Below are 24,358 nucleotides of genomic sequence, written 5' to 3' on the forward strand. Positions count from 1 at the left end.
TCGGGGCCTGGGGCCGGGGATTGCCCGTTGCCTTGGCTGTCTACCTTAGACCTAGCGTTGCGACTACCACCTCCTACCCGGCTGCCTGGATTTGCGTTACCCAATAACCTCACCGTGCCCTAGCCAGGCTCAGCGGCTCTACTGATTGAGCGCGGTCGCCTCCCACCCCACCTTGCCATCCGCCCGCCCAGGAGCCGCTGCGCATTCCCATTGGTCGTCAGCCCTGCCGATCAGTCCACAGCTCGCCTCCCCTAAACAGCCCGTCTGGCCGGCGCGTGCTAGGGAGGCGGGGCCTCGTGGTTGTGGGTGGGGCTGGGGCGGGGCCTCGACGGAGGCCGGCGCGGCGGCGGCTTCAGGCTCTGGCTCCGGACTCGAGCGCAGCATCCTCGCTGCAGCCGCTACCGCTGCTGCACCTGGTCAGGTAAAGAGAACCTTGTCTGTCCTGCTGGCGGTCTGCTGTGCCTCTTCTCCTTCCCGACCAAAGGTTGCCTGCTCCTCCTCCTGGGGCTCCAGGGCTCTCGACAGAGGCGTCGAATCTGTTTTGCCCGGCTACCTTATCTTCCTCCCCTTCTGCGTCCGTTCCTCCAGCTCCACAACTAAGAGGTTCCGAAGTGCGTTGTTGGTCCCCCCACCCGGGTCTTCCTAACGCTCCTCACTGCAGAACTGTCTGTTAACTCCCAGGCCTCTTGACCCGCCAGGACAGTCTCATTCGCAGCTTGGCACAGGGAGGGTGGAAGGGCGGGTGGGGGAGGGAGGGATGCAGCGCTTTATTTTGAAGCTGGATGTGTTTAGTTCTGAGGGGGAATACTTCAGTGGGCTTGGTTTGGGAACGGAAGCTGCTTCATGGTTATGACTGGCAGTGACCAGAAGGATATCTATTGCTGCTTTGTGCTTATATTTATAGGTGGCATTCACCATCACTGTTTTCTTCTTTCATCATCATCATCATCATCATCAACAACACCACCACGACCATCACCATCAACATTTCTCTTCCTCCATCAGAGCTCTCCAAGTTCTGCAAAAGCAGTCTCTGTTCAGGCATGTAAGTGCTGACCCCCAAATAATAAGCAATGACCTTGCCCCCCCTGAGGCCAGAGCCAAGTACTCCTTTAACTCAAGCACGAGTAGCTGGGAGCAGGGTGTGAATGGGAGGGGTTTTCTTATCCCCCTTTGCTGTTGAGATTGCCACAGAAAACCCTTTGTTTTAATCATTCACACTGCTGCTAGCTGACTCCTGAAGAGTTTGACACTGGCATTCACACACTCCGGATGGGCAGAATGCAGAGTCCAGGATCAGTGGTACAGCCCTGTGCAGTATGGGTGCTTCAGTTATGGAGAGGTGAATGTCCAGACCCAAGCCTTTAAGAGGACCAGGTCAAGTAGTTTAACATCTGACTTTATTCCACAGTGGCTCTAGTTGTACTAAAGCGTGATCTATGTTTGCGTATGAGGTATGTGCCATCATGTGCTGTGTGCCTTCTTGGGGGAATCTAAGTTCCTGAAGAGAGAATTAGGTTGTGTTGTCTACAGCAAGTAGCATCTTATGGGCACACCATTGCTATTCAACAGCCGTTGCTCAGCTGTTCTTAGGACTTATTACAAGATCATTTGGATCACAGGCTTATTAATTCTTATTCAGGAGGGAAAACAGTAAGGCTGAGAGTTGCATATCAGATTAACTGTCATTATGGAAGGAAGTACCTTAAAAGTGTATAAAAGTCCCAGGTCTTCTTGGTCAATGATATCTAACCATTAGTCTTCTTTTTCTCAGTTGTGTTTATAGTGCAGTAGGACCCATGAATTAAATGCCTTTTGATATCTGCAGGAACAAAGGAGCAGTGGCTTCACTGGAGGGAAACAATGGATAAAAGTCAGAGGGCGATATATCATAACGGTTAAACTCATGAACCTGTCACATGGGTTCAGGTCCTGGATCAGCCACTTACTAGCTGAGTGGGATTTGGCAAATTACTTACCCTTTTGAATTTTAGCTTCTTGTCTATAAATTGGGGATAATATTACGTGCCTCATAGGGGAAGTTGTTGCTGAAATGCTCAGTAGTTCCTGGCACATAGTAAGTGGAGAATGAATGGTAACTCTTATTAATAACATTTGCCAACAAGGATAATAAAGGCCAGTGTTCTGTCCTTAAAATGTACATTTTTACCCCATTGTCTTTCTCCCTCCTTTTTAATTCTCAAAGATGATCCCGGTGGGGGATGGTAGCCTTTGGGCTCCTCCTAAGACTCTATCTTAGAGAGGTGGCATGTGTTAGGACAGATATTTCTCTCACCAGCTTGAGCAAATGCTTAGCAAGCTCTATTAAAATACATTGAAGATGTAGCTTTAGAGAAGGTTTCTGGACCTCTGGGCCTGTCCTAGGCTGCTCCTTTCTCCGTGGGTGTTCAGTGCACTGACTTGGTAAATTGTGCTTTTTACAGAATCACTAGTGAATGCATTGGCTTCTGCCCAGGAGAAGCAAAACTACATCAAAAATGCCCCTGGAAACTGAAGAAACTCTAGCTTGCCAGCATGGAAGAATTTGTGTTTTACAATATTTTTATTCTCTAAGAATAATATGTTTTTCTTTGCCCATGTAGAAAACAGCAAGCAGTCACTGAACATCAATGTGGTTCAGTTTTCTTATATAGAAGGAGAGGTTAACAGTCTTATCTGCTCTTTGGGGATACTTTGAAATTTAGAGTGTATTGTCAATTATATTAGCTATGGTATTTTTTGTTGTGCAGGATGGAAACCCAGCAGAAAGAATTCTAAGCAAGAATGAGCATTTTTGGCTAATATAACGGAGCCGCAACCAGACTCTGAAGTCTTAGTGAGGAAGCTGGTCTGCCCCAGCTCCTGAGATTCAGATGCTTTTCTGGTTGCTAGCTTGCTTTCTGTCTCTTTGTCTCTGTCTCTTTCGATTCTTTTATTTCTGCTCTTCTTTCTCTGTCTTAGCCTTATTCCTTCCCATCACAGACCTTGTCCTCTCAGTGCCTTCATAAGCTCTAGAATCACATCCATCTAGCTCTGTAACCCAAGGATAACCCCCTTCTCCTCTAGTTCCAAAGTGAATCCCAGGGAAGAACTGTGATCCATCAGTCCTCGGTCACAGACTTAAATAACTCTGTTTAGAATGAAGGTTTTGGCTAAGGGGATGGGGTCCCTTGGGTCCTATGGTTGTCTGGGGGTGGACCTCCTATCCTAGCCTTCCTTCCTCTTTAGACATAAAATTGGTAGAGCTGTCTCCAAAGGAGGAATATGGGTGGAATGGGAGCAGACTGGAACTTGATGTGATGATGGTAAACATCCTTGACAGAAGATTCAGAAACACTCCTCTCCTACCTCACATACGGTGCTTCAGTCATTTTATGTTAAAGCTTTGGACTCATGCATGTCATCCCAGGCAATGGTATTTTAGATGATCTTGCTTTAATGGTTTTCCTATTCAAACCTTACATGTATGATTGTGAAAATTTATCAGGGATATTTAATAATATGCAGTGATTCCACTGTTGGTAGATCATATTTGGGGATTACTCATAACCTCTCTTTGGGACTTTGTTTAACAGGAGCCATTATTTTTAGAGTCACTGTGTTAAAAATCAGCTTTATTCTCAGCAGGTCCCAGCCTGTGGGTTCTTAAAGTTATAGGCATTAATCTGATTTGCTTGATCTTGTAGAGATGCTAAACCATGGGAACTGTGTCCTCATGGAGCAAATATGAGCTTGTGCTAACAGGCTGGCCTTGGGAGGGAATTGAAACATCCCTGTGTTTAGTGTCTGCACAGAAGTGCTGACAAAGCAGTCATTTGTATGCCCTGTAATATAATTACTAAAGTGGGAAGATGGGAAGGAGGCTACGAACCACCTTACCTTGTCAACATATGAAATCAAGCCTCTGGGAAATGGACCGTTCCCTCCCACTTAGGTTTCTCAAGCTGTCTGGCTAGATGTATAACAAGTCCCTGAATAATCTGAATTTCTGTATTTCTTTAGGCTTTGAATGTCTAATACCATAGTTACCTATGGGGGTTGGGGAGGGGCGAGAGTTGGTCTCTCTTCAGGCCGCTCTTCAACTCACCACTTTCCTGAAATGCCCTCTGTAATTCACTGCTGCAAGAAGCGGGCTACTGGCTAGGTTTTCTGTTCTTGCTTTTTTTTTTTTTTTTTTTAAACCAATTCATCTATTTCCTTACCTTAATTAAAACTGACCTGTATTGTATTCCATCTTGTTAGGGCTGTATCTGTTTCTCCTTTCTAAAGTGTCATAGATCATTGTTAAAGACCAACATCTTTCAAATTAAACACTTTTTACCTTGGTCTTCTGAGTCACAGGCTATTGGGGGGAATATTTTGGAGGTAGACAGAACGTTTTTTTTTAACGAGAGAAAAACAAACAGAGGTTTATTAGCATGTGCGTGGAGCTTACGTGTGGGAGTACCTCAGACAAGAGTAGCTCCAAGGGGTGGTTAGAAACTGGACTTAAAATCATTTTAGGCTAAAGGAAGAGGAGTCTGGGGCTTCTGGGTGGGGGAGACAAGTTATGGGAAAGTGACCTGGAAAGGGATGGTAAACAGGGGTTATTTAGTAAGGTTTGTTATGTGGATTTCAGTCTGTGACTTCTCCATTGATAAGAGTTAAGAGTTCTCTTCAGGGCATGGGAGAAGGAGACGGCTTTTACAAATAGAAATTTCTTTTATAAATGTAAATTCCCTTTACAAAAGGAAAACTTGTGCACTGTTTTGAGAGCTTTTCCTGCATCTGCTGCTACTCAGTGGTGTTTAACTCAAAATAATCCATACGCCAAAGAGGCATATTTTGCAGTAGCATATTCTGGTACCCCTCATTCTGCCCTTTGAAACTTCCCTTTTTCCAGGAAGTTTTCTATCTCAAAATCGAGCTGGTAGCTGTAGAGGGATTCTGGTTAGGGTTTGTAAGATAAGACATCTACAAAGGGAGAGAGAAAACAAAAACAACACCATAGATGGGACAATCTACGAGAAAGCAGCAAAGGACAGATTTCAGCCATTGCCCTAGCTCATTGAATCAGCCTCTCAGTCTCGAAACAGGTCAGTCCAGTTAAGCAGCTGTGTCTCATTTCAGGGGTCGGTGGTATAGATGGGAATAAGGTGCCCCCCTAAGTTAGGCCTCCCTGTGGTGTGAGAAATGAGGCACTTAGTAATGGGCATTTCACTGGGAACAAAAAGAAAACAGAGATTAATGGTGAGAACAAACTACAGACCCCGTTTTTGAGTCCAGTGGGCAGTTGGTCAAGAAGATTTCCAGATGCTGGGCTCAAAGCCTCCTTGGATGGTGGAGTGAAGACAGGCAGTGGCAATTTGATGCATTTCCTAGTTTACAGTTTCAGTGTCTCTGGTGATGGCGTTGGGTTTTCCAGCGAACATTCTGAGTGCCCTATCCAGCAACTGGAATGAAAGTTGCGTAGGCAGGACTTTTTAATATTCATGTGGGTCATCAGAATGTAGGCATTAAAGGACAAGTAGCAGATGCAGTCAGAAGGCTGAGTGAGGGGCAGGGGGTAGATAAGTCTGTAGATGTAGGGCGGGAGACAGCACTATGTTGCTACTGTCAAGGTATTAATACCAACATCCCAGTAGGAGCGCTGTAGTGCATGTTTTTGTGAAAGAAGCACAGAGAACACGAGATGACCTGCAGAGCAGTATTTAGAAATCCAACCAACAGAGCAGGGCGTGGCTGCTCTTCTTTTGCTGGGGTTCCCTTGTTTTTGCCCACAGGAGTGTCTGTCCACACTCATCCGGGCTCAGATGCTTTCTTCGGTGATTTCCTCTGTGAAACACAGAAGGGAAAAGATGGATGCTTCAGAGAGAGGGAGAAACTGTCTACTTATGGGTAGAAGCTCACCCCAGTGACCCACTCAGCATGGTAGTTTTGGTAAACCATCAGGTTCCCCACGCTTTGACATTTGCACAAAAGAAGTTCCAGTGATATTCTCTGAAAGAACGGCATCACCTGTGGCCAAGAGAAAACCCTTCTGAGCAGCACATAGATGATCACGGTGCCACCGCATGCCCCCTGAGAGCTCTTTCCGGTGTTTCGGTTTCTCTGAGTATTACAGAGCTGCTTTTTTGCTCTTCAGTGTTGCAAAGATTGCTGAGCTAGGATGGGGAAAGTATTTTGGAATGACAGTTGCTGTCTTAACGTTGAACGATCTTTTTCTTCTGTGAGAATTACAGTGGGGCAAATGTAGTTATGTTGAATGTGTTCAGTCCCTGGGATGCGGTACCTAAAATCTTTATTTGTCAGTGTTTTCAGCGGGTACATTGCAGCTCTGATCTGCTGACTGACTGAAAGCTCAGCCCTATGGTCTGAGCCCCGTGAGTACTAATAAAGTCAATGTCTCACCATTACCCCATGGAGCTGTATAGCTGGTTGATGCTCTATTCTGAGAAAACTGTTCTCAAAGTCTGTTCGAAGAGCAGACAGTGAATATGAATGTGCATCCTGTGCTTAATACAGGGGATTTAAGCTCCTTCCCTTGGTTACCTCTGTGCAGTAGGTAAGTGGTACTATGCCTCTTCGCTAGATGAGGGAACCAGGGCTAGGAGAGGTTACCATGCTTGCTTAAGGGTATGGCTGTAAATGGAACCTGGGTACTATTTACTCTACCTACTGGACTTGCATTCCACCTTCTGTCTGTGCCCTCATAAGCCACCAAGAACATTCCTGGCTTTAGAATTTTTCAAACTTTCAAAGCAGAATAAACCATAAGTCTAGTGCAGTATGCTGGGTATGGATTTAGTAAAAAGCGAGGGTTGCTGTTTTTAGGCATTAAAATGATTATCCTTTCTCTTTTTAGATAAAGGCAGCCACTTTAGAAAATTTTCTAAGCCTAGTTCATATTTGGAAAGCTTTGCACATAATTTTTTAAAAGCCCACAGGTCTGCAGAAAACAGAATTCATCTGCAGAATTGGCATCCATCCTGTCGCCATTTGCCAGTGTCCTCGTCTCCTTCTATCTCTGTTTCTGAGGTAGCGTCTTCTACTTCTACTACAGGAGATCAACCGGGCTTATGAATCCACTCTTCCCTACCCACCCAACCCCCAAATAAATATGAATAGAGTGCATCACATGTAATAAGGGGCATTGTCCTTGTGTTAAGGTCACTTTCTGATTTGTCTTAAGCTGGTCCTGATTTCTTTTAAGCTCTGAAAACATCGGTTAATTTTAATTTTCACGATGATTTGAAGAACCGAAACTCCATGATACCCTAGTGTCGTTAAGGAAATTGACAGATTGAAAAAAATAAACTTACTGTGTCCTCAAGCAGCATTCTCTTCTTTCTTACTCTACAAATCTTGTACCCAAGTTGTTCTCTAGGTAGGTGACAAGATATTTTTCTAGTTGTACAGTGGAGAAGACTGAGATAGGGAGATAAAAAGTGACTTGGCCAAGGTCACTTATGGTCAGTCGCACAGCCAAGAATAGATCCAGGTCACCTGCCTCCCTGGGCTTTGTTCATTACATCACTCAACCTCTCTTCAGGAAGAAATAGCCCTGCCAACCTCAAAAATGAAAGGATAGTCAACTCTCGGACTCAGTTTTGGGGGCTTGGTCTTTTTTAAAATATTATTTTGGGTTAAAACATACATCAATAACTGCTAAATTGCAGCACCGTTAGCAAGATTTAGGATCTTAACTAAGGCAGAATTAGTTAAGAAAAACAAAATTCTGTATCTGTGGTCAATAATACTGTATTGTACACTTAACAATTTAAGAGGGTAGATCTCACGTTGTGTTCTTATCAAAATAAAGAAAATATTGTAAAAAGGTAAACAAAGTCCTGGTATCATAGTCACAAATTGGGCAAATGACAAAGCAAAAGGGGAGGTAGCTGAAGACTCCTAAGTGGTTGCTAGGGAGCTTGTGCTCAAACCACATCTGAGAAGGAAGAAATATACAGAAAAGGAGAGAAGGGGTATGTTGTCTAAGACAACACATATAGAGGTATGGCATGAACCCAGGAGAACAGCATCAGGAAAACCAAGGTCATGAACACGAGGATTGAAAAAAATTGCTCAGGCAATTTTTAGGAGAGAAGGATTTTAACATTGCAATCAGTGCATGATGTGTAGATCCTGCTACTTGAATAAGATGAGGTCAGATTTCACAGAGAGGGAGGAAACAGAGCTACTCAATTCTCACTTTGCTCCAGTCTTTTCCATTCAAGTGTAGCGGATGGGAATCTCCATCTACAGAGACAGGTATAAAAAATATCTCATCTCTTTATTTTTTTTTTACAAACCATATTCCTGTCTGCTTCAAGCCTCTTCCTTCTGGGAAGGTGAAAGACTTATTCTCAGTCCTTCTTAGGGTCCTAGACACATATTCCCAGAGTTGTGTCAAGGCTCCCGGGAGCTGACGCAGTGGGGCAGCATGGGGAGAGGGGACCCTCTGGTCACTGAGGCATCTGACCACACAGGTTACACTGTAGCACGTGAGTGTTTCTGCTCACATGGTTCTCTCAGTTGCTGTTGCCCAGGTCATCTTTAGGTCGCAGAATTATTTTGGTGACAATCCTATGGTTCCTTCTGCCTAGGTGTACCACACACAGCTCAGGGGCTTGTGACCTCCCTGGGGACACTGCCAGGAAGCAGGGCCTGGATCCCTCCTTTTCAGGATGCATAAGCCTACCTCTCTCCTTTGCCAACAGCCATCAGGGCTAATCCTCCATGTTTCTTCCAGATTCTCCATGTCCATAAACCTCATTCCTTTTTACCTCCTTCAAGCAATTCCCTATGTTCTTCTAAGTGTTTGGGATTTTGGAAAACAAAATCCAGAAGTATTCTAAGGCTACTTCTCTTGTTCTCCTTGCCACGTGCCTCTCCTGATGCAATGAACACCAATTCTGATACCTGCCTCACTTGGGGGGCGGGGTGTCAAGCAAAAGAGGAAAATATAAGGAGAAAAGAAAAAGGAACATAGATTAATATCTCTGAATATTACTTTCCTTTAGAAGGACAGTAATTTGGGGTATCTGTCTTGTTCTTATTCATTTTCCTTTCTCTGAAAATGACCCCAATGAATATACAAGCATGGGCTCCATATACACAAGACCATGTCCCTGGTCAGGACTGCTTAAATCAGGGATAGAAATCTGATCCAAGCTGGCCCAGTTGGAGTCTCTTCCCCAAGAATTAGAGTTTAGGATTGAAGGGTGGCACTGACTAGGAGTGAGTGGATTTAAGTCACAGAGAAGTGCTCCAAGGATGGCCCTTGAGCGCTGTCCCAGTGGATGTTGGAAGGCTCTGCTTCCTGTTCTTCCTGCTCTTGGCTTTTCTACTCTTTCTCTGATTTCAGTAAATTGCCCATGAATTTCATGAAATTGGATATGCTTCTCTTTTTGTTAAGGTAGCCAAAATCAGTTTCAGTTGCTTGCAACCAGGAGTAATTTAAGAGTGCTCTTCAAAATTGCAGAGGCAGAGAAACGTGGTGAAGGGGAAACTGAAACTCAAGATAGACAAAGAGATAGTAAGATAGAATCTAGGTATTTGAGATGTGTTCATCTAATGATTTAAAGTGACCGTTGCAAGAGTTACATTTGTAATCCCGGAACAACTTTTGGCATTTTTTGACGAGCCGTTTTTAACTGCGTGCATGGCTTTGTAGTGGAACCTTTGGCACACTAAAGAACAGTCAGATGGTATGCAAGGTTTTCAAGAATGAAAGTGTTTCCATTTGAGGGCTTCTTGAAGAGACTGGGGTGGTTTAGTCAGGGTGAGATGTCTCAGGAAACAGGACTGGCTTTCAGGTGCTTAAAGGACTACTGGAAGAGAAGTTGAATTTACTCATTTCAGCTCTGGAAGGAAGAACAAGCATCCACAGAAGGATATTAATGGAAATGGATTTTAACTCAGAATAAGGGGATTTTTTTTTTTTTTTTAACATTTAGAGCTGTCTGGCGTGCTATGAGATTTCCTTGTAGGGTAGAGAACAATTTGCCATAGAAGAGTTCAAGTTGAGATTGGATGGCCGTTCACAAAGGTTACTATGAAAGAGAGAATCCAGAATTGGGATGGAATGGATAACTTCTAAATTTCCTTTAAATCCAAGATTCTACCATTTTCCATATAAATATTATTAACTCCTTGGCTAGAAAAATGCCAGCCCACATTTTGACAGAATGCAATAGGATTTAAAGCACTTTGCAAATATAGTTTTTATGAAAAATTTTTTCCTTCCTTTATTAAAAAAAAAAACCCTATAGGCTACAAGCTGTCATTGAAGGAAGACATTTCCAAAAAATAAGAGAGGCAAAAATGTATTTTCTCTTCTCTAAATTGGAATTGACAGTGATTAACGGTTTCACAGCCAGGTGCTTCACTGAATTAAAAAAACTCTCTGTAATATTAACATAATCATACAAAACCCAGGGAATACTGAATTGCATTGTCTCTAAATTTCTAAACTATAAGAAACTGAGTAGATTCCTTGAGTTATTTTAGGGAGTAAATCAGAATCCCAACTCTCCCCTCCCCCCCAAACCTTTAGAAATGAAAAAAGTGTTACCATAGCACATTCTGTTAAACCTAAACAGCTCAGATATTTTATCCACCATGCTCCACAACACTCATATAATCTAGTCCCGTTCACAACTCTGTGACCCTTTGTGTATTTTAGATTATTATTCTTAACTAGAGGGTAAGAACTGGGTTATTCTAGTTTATCATTTACCATAGCCAGCAGATGTTGACATTCAGTAATCATGTCTTAAACAAGAAGGGACAAGCAAAGCCACTTAGTTTGAAATCCTGGTCTTATAGACTCCACCAGACATAGTCTGACATCATGAAGCTTTTCATAATCTCTTTCATAATCTCTTACTCTTCATGTAAAAACCTTTGAAAATGTAAACACACATATAACCATTCATGAGCTCTCTACTCTGTTTATTTAAGTGGATTACATTCATAAAGAGCATTCAAAAGAATCCAGTCTTTTCTCTTTGCAAATTGGATTCTCAAGTCATTTTAAAGACACCGTTTCCAACATAAGTAAAAAACACGGGCTTCCCTGGTGGCGCAGTGGTTGAGAATCTGCCTGCCAATGCAGGGGACACGGGTTCGAGCCCTGGTCTGGGAAGATCCCACATGCCGCGGAGCAACTGGGCCTGTGAGCCACAACTACTGAGCCTGCGCGTCTGGAGCCTGTGCTCCACAACAAGAGAGGCCATGATAATGAGAGGCCTGCGCACCGCGATGAAGAGTGGCCCCCGCTCGCTGCAACTAGAAAAGGCCCGTGCACAGAAACGAAGACCCAACAGAGCCAAAAATAAATAAATAAATAAATAAAGTAGCTATAACAAAACAAAAAAAACTCATTTTTGGAAATGTAGAAAATACAAAAGGTACAAAGAAGAAGATAACAATGATCCCTATTCCCACCAGGAAGAATTAACTACACTCGGTATATTCTCTCCCCCTATTTTAGGAAACACACTAAAAAATATCATATATGTTGATGATTAAGATTTCAAATACGGCAGAAAGTTACAAAGATGACAGTTTTAAAAACTCATCTCCAATATTACAATTCCCATCATTAACCTTAGTGAATATCATTTCAGACATCTATCTATCTATTGATCTATCTATCTATTAGAATGGATGGATATTTAGGTAGAAATACTTTTATAAAGATGAATAGAGATGCTATTTATAACAAAATGATTAATTTTAAAAAAGTTTTCAAGCAATTAAAAGAAACAATTGAAACTAAAGAACGGTCAAGCTTCAAATAAGTTTACCCCTTTTCAAAATACATTATTTCTTTTAAAAAATCTGTCTATGGCTAAAGTATCATGAAAACTATTAAGAAATCGGAGTCCTTGTTATTAATTATATTACCGTTTATATGAGCTTTCTTCCTCAGACAGTATCAACTGACTTCCTTTTTTGAAAGGTTAACACTTCTGTAAGTTCCTCCCTTCCTCACCTCCAGAGTATTATTAGATGTTACTATTATTTCTATATTGTTCAGGTTATATATTCCATTTTGCTATGGGAATGTATTTTGAGAGTTGTTTTGTGCTTAAATTATTGAATGCATACAGCCTCTGGGAGTGATATCTTTTTTTTTTCTTTTTAAATTTTATTTATTTATATTTTGGCTGCGTTGGGTCTTCATTGCTGCGCGCAGGCCTTCTCTAGTTGCGGCGAGCGGGGGCTACTCTTCATTGTGGTGCACGGGCTTCTCATTGCAGTGGCTTCTCTTGTAGCGGAGCATGGGCTCTAGTAGTTGTGGCGCACGGGCTTAGTTGCTCCGTGGCATGTGGGATCTTCCCGGACCAGGGATCAAACCCATGTCCCCTGCATTGGCGGGCGGATTCTTAACCACTGCTCCACCAGGGAAGTCCTGGGAGTGATATCTTTGTGCTTTACTTTCAGTTATTTTATCTACTGTCTGATAAACGACACCCACTAACAGGACACAATCATTCATCATGCCCAATACTTAGGGTCTCCAAAGCTGTGTAAACCATTATCACTCATCACCAAAAAGTTGTTGAGTACCATTTGGTGGTAGGCATTGCTGAGTGCTGAAAATTCAGGGTTGAAGAGCCCGTATTCCTTGCCCTCAAGAATTGAGAGCAACCAAAGTATTTTAAAGTCCTAGTGTGTTGGCTCCTTGAAAGTGCTTCTATTACTTCTTTAACCTCAGAGCCCATCCTATGGCCTGGTATTCCATAAGCCCGCAATTAATACTTGTTCAGTTAAATAGGCCTTTATGTGCCAGAAACTGTGGTGAGTTAAAAGTTATATCTAATTTTGTCTTGACAACAAATCTATTAGGTAGGAATTTATTGTCTCCATTTTATAGATGAGGAAGCTGAGTCACAGTCAGTAATATCCCAAAGTTATGCAACAGGATTTAATTGTAAAACTCATTCTTTTTTCATGACACCTGGTCATTTATGTTGGAAGTCATAGAGGAAAGAGGCATATGAACTACTGATTATAATACAGTGGGATGAGTAATATAATAGTGTATATACAGTCCAGAGGTTAAGAGGCTGCTTGGTGGTGAATCTCCACTCTACCATCTATTTGCTATATGACATCGAGCAAGCTCCTTCCCTTCTCTAAGCCTCTGTTTCCTATCTGTAAAATGGAATTAAGAGTGGGAATATTAAATGAAATGATTCAGGTAAAATGTATAGTGTAATACTTGCCACAAGTGCTTGAGAAAGAGTAACCTTTCATATTATGTTTACAAAGTGCTCTGGAAGCTCAAAATGAATCATTTTTTTTTTCCCCTGGATTTTCAGGGGAGGGGACACTTGTGCTTGGGTGTGCTGGCAGCATAGGAATTCATTGGGGGAGAGGTAGACGGAGTCTTGGAAGAAAGAGAAACATTAAACATAGGACTGGAGATCCTGCCGAGTATTTGCATTACCCTATTCAATTCCTGAAACTTCCTTCCTTCACTTGTACATCTCAGGAGTGTCCAAATAGGAGTATCTGTGTTTAGAAAGGCTGACTTACAAATAGTCCATTGTATCTTACTGGACCATCCTCCCATTGAGAAGGTGAATTAGTCAGTGTCTGTACAGCTCTGAGGAAATGTGAGGTGACAGGGAAGTTTTAGGGCTATTGGTCCAGGAGGCCAGGGGCCATTCCAGGCCAACTTAAGAGCACCTGTTGGTCCTCAGAAGAAGCCTGCCACCTGTCTGATATTCCAGAACAGTGTTCCTCAGCCTCGTTTTCATTGTCCTTCTCCTTTAGACTTTTCTCTAATTGCTCTCTCCACCCCTGCCATGACATGTTAATAGCACAGATAACTGCATATCTAGTTATATATTAGTATGTGTTCATCCCTACTTCATACATAAAAAGAGTAAGATTTTTGACCCTCTCCCCAAGAACCAACTTGTGTGAAACAGACTTCAGAGGGCCTGCTCAGGTAAGCTGCTGGTCTGGAGCTGACCCTGAACTTGAAGGCTCTAACTGCTGTATTTTTTTATTATGCTTTCAGTTGTACTTCCGCAGCGATCCCTACGGCACCAGCTTCCCAACTCGTCTCTCTCTCTCTGCTTCCTCGCGTGCCCTTTCACAGTCAATTTTCCATATAGCAGCCCGGGTGACCTTTTAAAAATGTAATCAGATCACGTCTGTCCTCTGCTTAAAACTCTCAAATACCTTCCCATTGGACTAAGAATAAAATTTGGACTCTATATCACGGCCCCCAAAGTCTACCTGATCTGTTCCTGCCTCGCACTCCAGTCTCCGAACGCGGGGGAGGACGCTCATGGACAGACAAAAGCCATCGGGCAGAAAGTCACAGGGTTTTGTGGCAAGGAGCTCTCGGGGTGTGGGGATAACCGCTGAGAGGGTGTGGGTGAGGATATGGGCAAGCAGGGACAGCAGTGGCTACCACACTGGAGGGCACAGAGAAGGGGATTTGTGTGCTCATCAAGGTCAGGAAAGACTTCTCTGAACAAGTGACAGTGATGGAACCACGATATGAAAGATGATTATGCATTAACTGGGTGAAAGAGGGATGGCATTCATGGTCTAAGCGGAGGGAACAGCATGTGCAGAGCCCACGCAGCGGGAGGGAGTGGGCGGCACGTGAGCCACTGGAAGGGAACTGTGGCTGCAGCAGGATATGAAATGATGCTGCAGAAACAGGTGGGGTCCTCTTCACACAGGGCCTGTCCGGCCATGTTAAGGGCTGCGGTCTGTCTTAAGAGCAAGATTGCCACTGAAGGGTTTTGACTGTGTGACTAGTTGAGGAGGAGACAAGGTCAGATTTTGTTTTCAGAAGATTGCTCTGGTTGCAGTGTGAGCGTAGACCAGTTGCGAGGCACTGGAGTGGGAGGGTGGCCAACTGGTGCTGGTTTTCCTGGGTACCTGGCTGGGTTTAGCAATGAAAGGCTTGCATCCAAGAAACTCCCCCATTCATGGGCAAGCCCACCCGCTGGTCACCCAGTGCTGGGCAGTTGTTCAGGTGGGAGATAACGGGTGTCTCATGAAAGATGCAGGATCGTCTCTTCCCTAGACTCATATCGGAAGAGAAAAGGTCAGCACCGTGAATCCCTGTTTCTGAAAGCCCCTTAGAATTGGCCTCCCCAAATATACAGGTGACACAGCAATACACACACACACACACATCCCTAATGTGCAAATTGCTTTAGGTAAGCCTCGATTATTTTTCCTATACAGGCTGAGTGGCATCACGTTTTTGACATCTCAAAGCCTGGAGCCTGCCCAAGAGAAGGTCAATCTAGGTAAGAAGTGGGGCTAAGTCATTGCCGCACCTTGAACCTCTGCTCACTGTCAAGCTGTACCCTTGCCCTGGGCTTCTACACCGTCTCTTCACCCCCAGCTTCCTGGTTCTAGCCTTGCTTTCCCACGCATGCTGTTAACCCCCCAAACCCCACTAAAGCTTGCTCTGTGACCATGCTGTACTGCAGAGCACTTTCGTGGTCCCCAGTTGCCCTCTAAAGAAAGTAAAGAGCTCCATGCTTAGATTTCAGAGCTGCTCCCCCCACCCCCTTATCTCACCCTTCCCACTTTCTTCTAGCCCCGGGAGGCAGAAGATGTTTGTTACTAAACCATCCAAAAGAATTGAGGGAGGAATGTTGCTACTCCTACTTCCACTATAAATAGCTAACTGGGCCCACTATGTGCCAGGCACTGTTTTTAAACACTTTATATATGTAGTTATTAATATTTATATTAATAAATGGATCACTCATTGGACAGACCTTTATTGAATACCCATGATTTTCTAGTTAATCGCTCAAGGATAGGACATAGCCGGGAACAAACTCCTCTTTCCTGGTGGTTACGTTCTACAGTATGTGGGGAGAGACTGAGTAATTGATGGATGTGTAGTGTGGCAGATGGTAAGTTCCATGGGAGAGACGCATCTGGGTGAGGGCTGGAGAGTGACATTGGCCGTGGGCACTTTTTCGTGTCGAGTCACCTAGGAAGGCTTTTCATGAGTTGTCATTTGAGCAGATACCCGAAGGCAGCCAGAGACTGAGTCATAAAGATTCTGGAAAATTTTCAGGCAAGGGGAACAACAACAACAAAATATATATATATATATATACATACATATATATATATATACACACACACATACACACACACACACACAAACACACACACACATGCACACACACACATATGGTTTATGGTGGGATCCTGAAATCATACCTTTCATTCTTCTCTCAGGCACTAGTCAAGGTTTCATAAATTCATTTCCCCCCTTGTTTAAAATCTTGGAGCATCAAAAAACAAATCTCTTTTCTTCACTTTTTATATTTCCAACTGTCACTTTGATCTTTAATGGAAATTTTGGTATTAATTTAGCCTTTTACTCTCTAATCTGACTTTTTGTATTTTTCATATTTTTCTCTCCTTGATACACATTTTAATGATGGAAAGCCAGTTTTGTTCCTGATAATGATTTTTTTGTCCACTTTAATTGTGTTTTTGGAAAGCAAAGCCCAAGCCATCATTGCTCATTATCTGCCTACAAATAATAATGTGCTTGAATTTCCAGGCAGAGACACAGGTTGGACCTATGTCTTCAGATAATGACACTTCAGTCCACTGTTTACTGAATATCTGCCATCTTTAAGGCATGTGCTGTAGGGAGTACAAAGGTGGTGATGATGACAGTCCCTTCCTTTAGAGAGCTTTTGATCAAACAGGAAAAATAAGTCACAGAAGGTTAATTGACCATTAGAGGCAGGGTGTGTTGGGAGTCTGTTCCTGGATAACGTGGGTCTGAATCACAAAATAATAATAGTAATTACTTTTATAGTGCCTACCAAGTATCAGACACTAGGTTCTCAATGCCAGTAGGTCTACCAAGTGTCATTATTACCTGTACTTTAGGGATGAGAAATTGAAGCACATAGAGATTACATAGCTAAGGTTACCATGCTGAGTGGAAGAGCTGGGATTTGAACCAAGGCAGTATCGGTCCTAAAGCTGTGCGAAGGGAGGGATGCCTGGAAACTCCAAGCTATGAGGCAAGGAACCTAAGGACATCTGAAGTCTAAGTTCATGGGCACCGTTGTGATTAAGCCAAACATTCTAACAGAGAAGGCCAAACAGATTTGAGCCCCAGTGCAGGACACGGATACATCGTAGGCTGGTAAGAGCCCGAGAAGGGCCTCAAGTTGAAGATTTTTGCCTTTGTGCATGGGCCAGGAGAGAGCAATTAAAGCACCTCTTCAGCTGGTACATGTTAAATGCCGAATAAAGGGCTTGCACCAAAGGAGAAAAGGCTTTATAAGTGCTGGGTGGAGATATCACTGTGTCCTGGGTCTCACTCAAGCTAATAATGAATTTTCTTTTATAATAGAGGTGGAAATAATAAGCCTTGATTAATTCCTCTATTTTTCACCCATGTTAATTTTACATTCAGTCCTACTTGTTTCCCACACTTCACTTGCTTTCCTTCTGGTTCTTGCATGACTGACGGAAGTTTGGTTTTTCCCCCTACTTGTAAATTTCGTATGCTATTTCCTTTGCCTACTTCCACCCCTTACCGTCCTGTGGTATCTTATGTCTCCAGAAGTCTAGGTTCTGATTCCACACGTGCCCTGAATTTGTTCTACCTAGAAAAGTAATTTGGAGAGTGGGCTCCATTTCTCTGCAGGGGGATTATGAAATTGCATTGAAAATAGGGAGAATAAAAAGCTATTTTACAGATGAAGACCCTGAGGTGAAGCGAGGTTTAAGTGACTTACAGAAGGTCATTCTGTTAGCAACTGGCAAAGCTGGATTTGAGCCCAAGCCTTCTGACAGTGAATTCATTGTTTTTTCTTCGGTCTGCGCTGCCGGGGTGGAAACTCTCTCACATGAAGATTGATCAGTCCTGGACCAGTTGTACCATGGGGTGAGTGCTCCATATTCTATGACTAAAAGAAGAGGAATTCGTGAATGAGTGGTCTTCTGAATGAGGCTTGGTGTCCCTGGTCAGTCCTGTAAGGGATTTTCAGAGCTAGGGCTCTGGGGCAAACCATCTGGGTTCAAATCCCAGCTCAGCCACTTACCAGCTGTGAGACCTTAAGCAAATTACCTACCCTCTCTGTGCCTCAGTTTCTTCATTACAAGAACAGGGATAAATAATAGTACCTACCTTATAGACTTTTTTGCCTGTGTGAAAATAAATGTGTTAAAACAGATAAAGCCCTAAGAAGAGTGCCCAGCACATGGTGAGTGATCACTAAACGAGTAATTACCTATTTAATTAACTATTTAATAGTAAGTAGCTATTGAAAGAGCTAAAGCTATTTACCTTAGGTATCTAAAGCTTTTGCTTGAGAACCAAAGCTTACAAACACTCTTGGTACTCCTAAGTTGTGTCTTAGCTGCAGGCAGAAGCATTAGGATTTTCTCGGTGCTGGGAAGACCTCTGACCGAATCAATACCGCTTCTATTTAAGTGAAGCTGAATTCCCTAAATTGGCTCTACAGCCTGTCATTACCTTTGACAGGGCAAGCCTGCAAATGAAAATACTGTGTTGGCTAGCTCATGTAGTCAAAAGCTGAATGATATCTATCTGGTCATATTTTGAAAGTGACTTTTCTTAAGGACAGGAAAGAAAATATATTATGAGCGAGGGGAAGGGAAGCAGAAGAAGGCTGGTTAGAGGTGCCAAAGACAAATTCTCCATTCAGAATAGTGTAGAGGAAAATGTCTGACATACAGTTGGCCTCCAAGGAATGATTTTTTTAAATGGAAAATGTGCCATTTGTTTTGGGGACCCTCCAGCCAGGTAGTTCTCTCAGACCTCCCTCAGCGAAGTCCACTTATCTCTCACATCTGATCAGATAAGTTGCTTATTTAAAATAAGATTATGCATGTGAGATTCTTTGAAAAAGTATAAGGCGCTGTGGGATTTTAAGGCACTGTAGCCTCGGCTCAACTCTGACAATAATAAATAAACATTCCAATTGGGGCAGGACCTCTCATTTGAGGGGGATGCTATATGGGTAAGAATTTCTTGATGCTTTTGACATCTCTGGGAGAATACGGCTAAGTATGTGTGTGTGGGGTAGGCAGGTAGGTATTTCCAGGGCCTCTCTGCTTTGATGTGAACTAAATTTTGACCTCACTGGGGCCATACTTATCTTTTGGTTTCTAGTTCCCAGGCCGGCAGATATATAGCAAGCACTGTGTGAAGTGTTCTAAGCTTAGCTTTTGAGGACTCATTTCTTCATTTAAAAACAAAGGAAAGAGGAGAAGATGTGGAAAAACAAGGGCTACCTGCCTTCTTGAATTTCATATGAAAAGAAGTATTGAAAGAAGGAAATATAAAGCACTTAGAAGATTGAGGAATTTTCTTCTATAATGTCAATTCCCTCCTTAGAAATAACCTAGACAATCTCTATGATTGAGACTCTAGTTCTTAAAAAATAGTTCTTTCCTCTGAAAGGAATCTAGTTTTATTAATTAAAACAAGTATGTGGTAGGAAAAATTCTCTCCATCTGAAAGATCTGCTCAGTTTCACAGGCTCCCGATCTAGCCCCATGGGTCCGTTCCCAGATTTTGAAACAGAAATCATGACGCGATAGAACCGTTACAGTTTGCTTTTTGAAGCACTTCAGTGTGGAATGTGGAAATGTTTCTGATTTCCCAACTGTTCTGTAAGTCCAAATATGGGTCAGTTAGCCATACACAGGGATTACAGCCATTGGTAACGTTACACAGCCATTGGTAACGTTCATACAGTATGAGAGTTGGGAACATGAAAAACTACATGATATTTGCTCATTTGATCTCGGGCCTCACAGGAGTCTAGATATGCTAGATTGATCCCTCAAGTACCAGTAGATCAAATTCTGGGTTTTATGGAATTCAGTGGTCTAATTAACTGAACCAAGAACATTTTAATGATTATTGGGATCTACTATTTTTGTTGGAAATGAAAATTTTATGCTGTGGAATATTATGGAATATAGCTTAAAAGAGCAAAAACTCTTTGCCTTTCCAAGAAGAATATGTACCATAATATTCTTACGGTACATATACAAAAAAATAATACTAGCTCAGGATGGGAGTATTCTGAAGTCCAGCTCATCCAAGTACCCAGTTGTCATGGAGGTAAAAACCAAGAAGACCAGGTAATGGATTGAACTTTGAGAGGGCGTAGATATTAAGGAAGACTAATAGGTCTGTGGTACTGGATTTATAATGGTTTAATTTCCTCAGACTCTCTATCAAATAGTCATCGTCATGCACTTAAAAATGTCCAATTATAGCAAGCCTTCCAAAGAAACCCACTCCATTTGGATGACGTTGATTTTCCCTTCTTTTGGATGGGAGCCATATTTATCATTGAGTTTCTTCTCTTCCTTATCCTTTTCTGTATCATTTGCTTCTTCTTCACCCTATGTGGACTTAATAACCCAGCAATCACTTGTTTATGGGTTGAAGTGAGGCCACAATAATAACACCTTAATATGTGAATCTTAGTTTTTCCTGTTTACATAGGACTTCTTCCACCTCTTAAAACATCCCCAGTTATTTCCTGGAGCCTCATATGTGCTCAGCCATCAGACTAGTCATACTGTCCCACAGCCTTATCCTCGCTGCACCTTGTCCTGGCCTCTTCTGCTGGTCCCCTCTGTGAAAACGACACCCTGCTGAGCACAACAGGCTCCTGTGATGGCCTTCTGGAGTTCTCAGGGCACCGAAGGAGATGGTGCATGGGAAAGAATGGCTTCTTTTCCAACCCTGGCCATGCTCTCTCACCTGGGCCCTGAAGCATCACTGCTTGGTTTCATAGTCTTACAAAGTCTTTTATGAACACAAAGGATTTTCCTACCTCCTTTCCTCTGTGGGTCAGATATTGTCCCTTTCTGTCCGTTGTCCTCATCTTTCTCTCCTTCTCCTCCTGTCTCTTACCTACAGTTTCCCCTCTCTCTCCAGATTCCTATAACTAAATATGTCCCCTTCATTCCTCTTGTCTCTCTGATCCCCAAAACTTCTTCTGTATATCCACTCATATAATAAACTCAGGAGGGATTCCTGGTCTGTCAGTTTCACAAAAAGGTGGACTGGATATCCCAGGCCAGCCGCAGGTTTGTCACTCTGCTATGCAACAGCTTTAGACTGATGTTTTTCAGCTGCTCCGTCATTTTCCTGTGGGATGTGTGGTGTTGCTCTTTTATTGGAAAATCTCTGGGAAGGTCATCCTTGTACTACCTGCATTATTTCAGTGATATGGCTCCCCACGCCCACCCTATTCTCTTCCTCCTCAAAGTCACATTCTTTCATTCTCCATCCTTTATATTTTCCTCCAGCTTTATTGAAATGATTTGCTTTCTCTTTGCCATTTCCCAACGTTTAAAATCCTTTCTAATAAGCTAGAGTATTGAGAGCCAGTCTTCAAGCCCCTCCTACTCGAATTTTCTGTACTGAAAGGACTGTGAACTTCGGGGTTACACTGACCTTGTGTTGAAGCCCAACTCTACCACCTCCTTCTGTGAACTTCACTTATTATGATGTATAAAATGCAAATAACAACCTTATGAGGCAGAAGATAATTGCTAGAGTTAAATGAGATAACAAAGGCAGACTTTCTAACTCAGTGTCAAACCACATAACCAGTGTCAGTCTCCTCTCCTTCCCTTTTCCTTCCCATCGCTTGGTGACAAGTTGCATTTTGTTGCACACTGGCAGTGGTCCATCACTGCATGCTAATCCTCATAACACTCCCGTGATATGTGGTGTGCTTTCCTCATCTTGCCATCCTGCTTCCAGGCTAAGTATACAGTGGCCTCTGCATCAAGTTCGCCATGGAACCTCGAGTTAGTATGTGCACTGATCATTTAGTCATAAATCCGTATGTTCCACCTCTTTGTACCTTAGTAGTGGTGGCAAATTTTCACTGATACTGTAAAATCTGTGAGCACCTTAGATGCGTCATACGTGTCTCCCATTTGAATCATTGTGTTTTGCACACTATACATATCCGTGCATTATGATGACAGCTAGTGATATAAACACACAATTGTATAAACGACCACCTTTCTAACCGCATTTGTGAATGTGTTCATTGTACAGATTTTACTGAAACACCTTAGAACTGAAGAAGAACTAACTGTAGTGATGGTTAGAAGAGTGACATTTTGGGGGCTTCCCTGGTGGCGCAGTGGTTGAGAATCTGCCTGCCAATGCAGGGGACACGGGTTCGAGCCCTGGTCTGGGAAGATCCCACATGCCGCGGAGCAACTGGGCCCGTGAGCCACAATTACTGAGCCTGCGCATCTGGAGCCTGTGCTCCGCAACGGGAGAGGCCGCGATAGTGAGAGGCCTGCGCACCGTGATGAGGAATGGCCCCCGCTTGCCACAACTAGAAGAAAGCCCTCACACAGAAACGAAGACCCAACACAGCCATAAATAAATAAATAAATATTTAAAAAAAAAAAAAAAAAGAGTGACATTTTGGGTCTGGGAATGCAGTTGCAACTGAAGAAAAGGAATGGGGAAATGTTGCATCCTGTCTCCCAACATCAAGATTTAAGAAAACCCCCATAGTTCATTTTCCCTTCATTAATAATTAGATTCCAAGACCCATTGGTGGAATTAAATTTACATGCCCAGAAGTTATTTATATTATAAAATGTTGGTATTTACTGAAATATTTCATGTTCCAAAAGATGCCTTTTAGAAGAGTAACTCGAATGCTGTAAATCCGTTTGTCTCAAATAGGCCCCCAGTGCAGCCAGCGGATGTTTCTCATGATGATGTCAGGCCCGAGAAGGATTTTCTTGGTAAATCCTGATCTGCTTAATCCGTACAGAATTCCCCCAACTGGAAAACTGATTTACCATGCAAGTGCACGCCCACTTGAGGGAACATTTTTACTTAATCTGATGGCAAAAGAATATTTACTACTGTGCGCCCTGGTGGCCTCATCTCATTCACAGGTTTACTCTGCAATTTGTGAGACAGAAATTTGGGCTAATGGCACCTTTTTATAAAAGGCTACCAAAAAAAAAAATTATGGAACTCCAGGCCTTTGTGTCCTTCTAATTCTACATTCGTATTACCATCACAGACCTGTTTGCCGTACTTATTATATATTTGCTTTCATTTCAAATTGTTTTTGAAACTTGTCACAGACACCGTAAACTCTTCCTGACATCAGAGCTGTGCTCGGAGTCCTTCCGTTCCCAGGGCTTCCCTTGTGTGCTGGCAAGGCAGAGGGATGTATCACTCTTTCTGTTAGATAGAAAGCAGTGAAATTGAGAGATTTCTTGTTTTCTTCATGAAGACTATAATTTTATGATTTTCTGTGTGTTCCTACAACGTCACAGTGTCAGAAGGAAAGCACTTCTTGTTTTCTTCATGAAGACTATAATTTTATGATTTTCTATGTGTTCCTACAACGTCACAGTGTCAGAAGGAAAGCACTAAGCTAGTCTACACTGCAGAAGCAAAATTTCTGCCTTTAAAACTCTGATTTGACTATGAAACCATAAACACTCCCATCAGAACACGAGCCATTTGTCCCAACATTCAATTTCTGTTTTTTATGGCATACATTTATTTGTTCAGCCTTGAAGTTTTAGCCATCTCAAATTCAGAAATGGTCTTATTAAGTTGTTTTATGTTTTTTCAAAGGATTTTTTTGGGGGGATGTTATTTGAATTCCAGGAACACAGGAGATTTCTAGAAGCAGCATGAGACTGCTGTAACAGGTTATTTTGGGCAACCATCTATACCTCAAAACTTTAGCTCTCCATCAGTTTCATAAGTGTATACTTATCTTCACCATTATTCTCTCTAAGCCTGCCATTTGGATAGGTGCAGTCTTTGACTACTGATACAGTAATATGCTTTTTATGTTTCTGCCTTTCAATTGAGGTCAGTTGACAGATTGTTGAGAATGAACTTGCGGAATCATCCTGAAATGCTTTTACAGTTATATGCAAATGGTGTGAAAACTGTTAGTCCCCTGTGTGACATCCAGCTGTAGGAACTGTGGCCATGAGATTTTTGCATAAAGTAGTGAAATTCTGAGTGGCAGTCAAATGGGGAATTCTCAGAGCAACACATTTTATTAAAGGAAGATATGTTTTGAGCCCAAGAGGGTACTTTTCCCGTTGCCAAACCTTTGGGTCCAACTGTAGCTGCTGTGATGTGGCAAATCTCTGTCTTAGGACCTGTTGAAATTAGGGATGACACTTTAATTCTTTTAAATTCAGGAGTCAGAAGATAGGGACTAGTTAGATATTGTTTAAATATTCCCATTAGAAGTTTCCAGCCTTCTGCCAAAGGTGGGATTGGTTTAAATGTTTGAGCAGACATAGTTCCAAGTGTCCATACCCACAG

At 42.6% G+C, this 24,358-nt stretch overlaps 1 protein-coding gene across 4 annotated transcripts in view; it reads left to right on the forward strand.

Annotated features, from left to right (window-relative positions):
• Nucleotides 1–283: 283 nt before the first annotated feature.
• Nucleotides 284–24,358, forward strand: part of FMN1 (formin 1) — a 467,455-nt gene continuing 443,380 nt past the window's right edge. For 2 of the 4 annotated variants that reach the window (XM_082452359.1, XM_082452356.1), the window contains exon 1: nucleotides 16,189–17,908. Coding sequence is in view for 1 of the 4 variants with exons in the window: in XM_082452361.1 (XP_082308487.1) it covers nucleotides 1,044–1,045; nucleotides 15,211–15,275 (67 nt within the window). In the remaining 3 variants the exon portion in view is untranslated. Of the gene's footprint in view, nucleotides 422–904; nucleotides 1,046–15,210; nucleotides 15,276–16,188; nucleotides 17,909–24,358 lie in introns of those variants that run through there. The other 2 variants (XM_082452361.1, XM_082452358.1) reach the window with 2 other exon arrangements.

This window comes from Balaenoptera physalus (assembly GCF_965194825.1).
Source record: "Balaenoptera physalus genome assembly, chromosome: 2".
NCBI classification, from domain to species: Eukaryota; Metazoa; Chordata; class Mammalia; order Artiodactyla; family Balaenopteridae; genus Balaenoptera; species Balaenoptera physalus.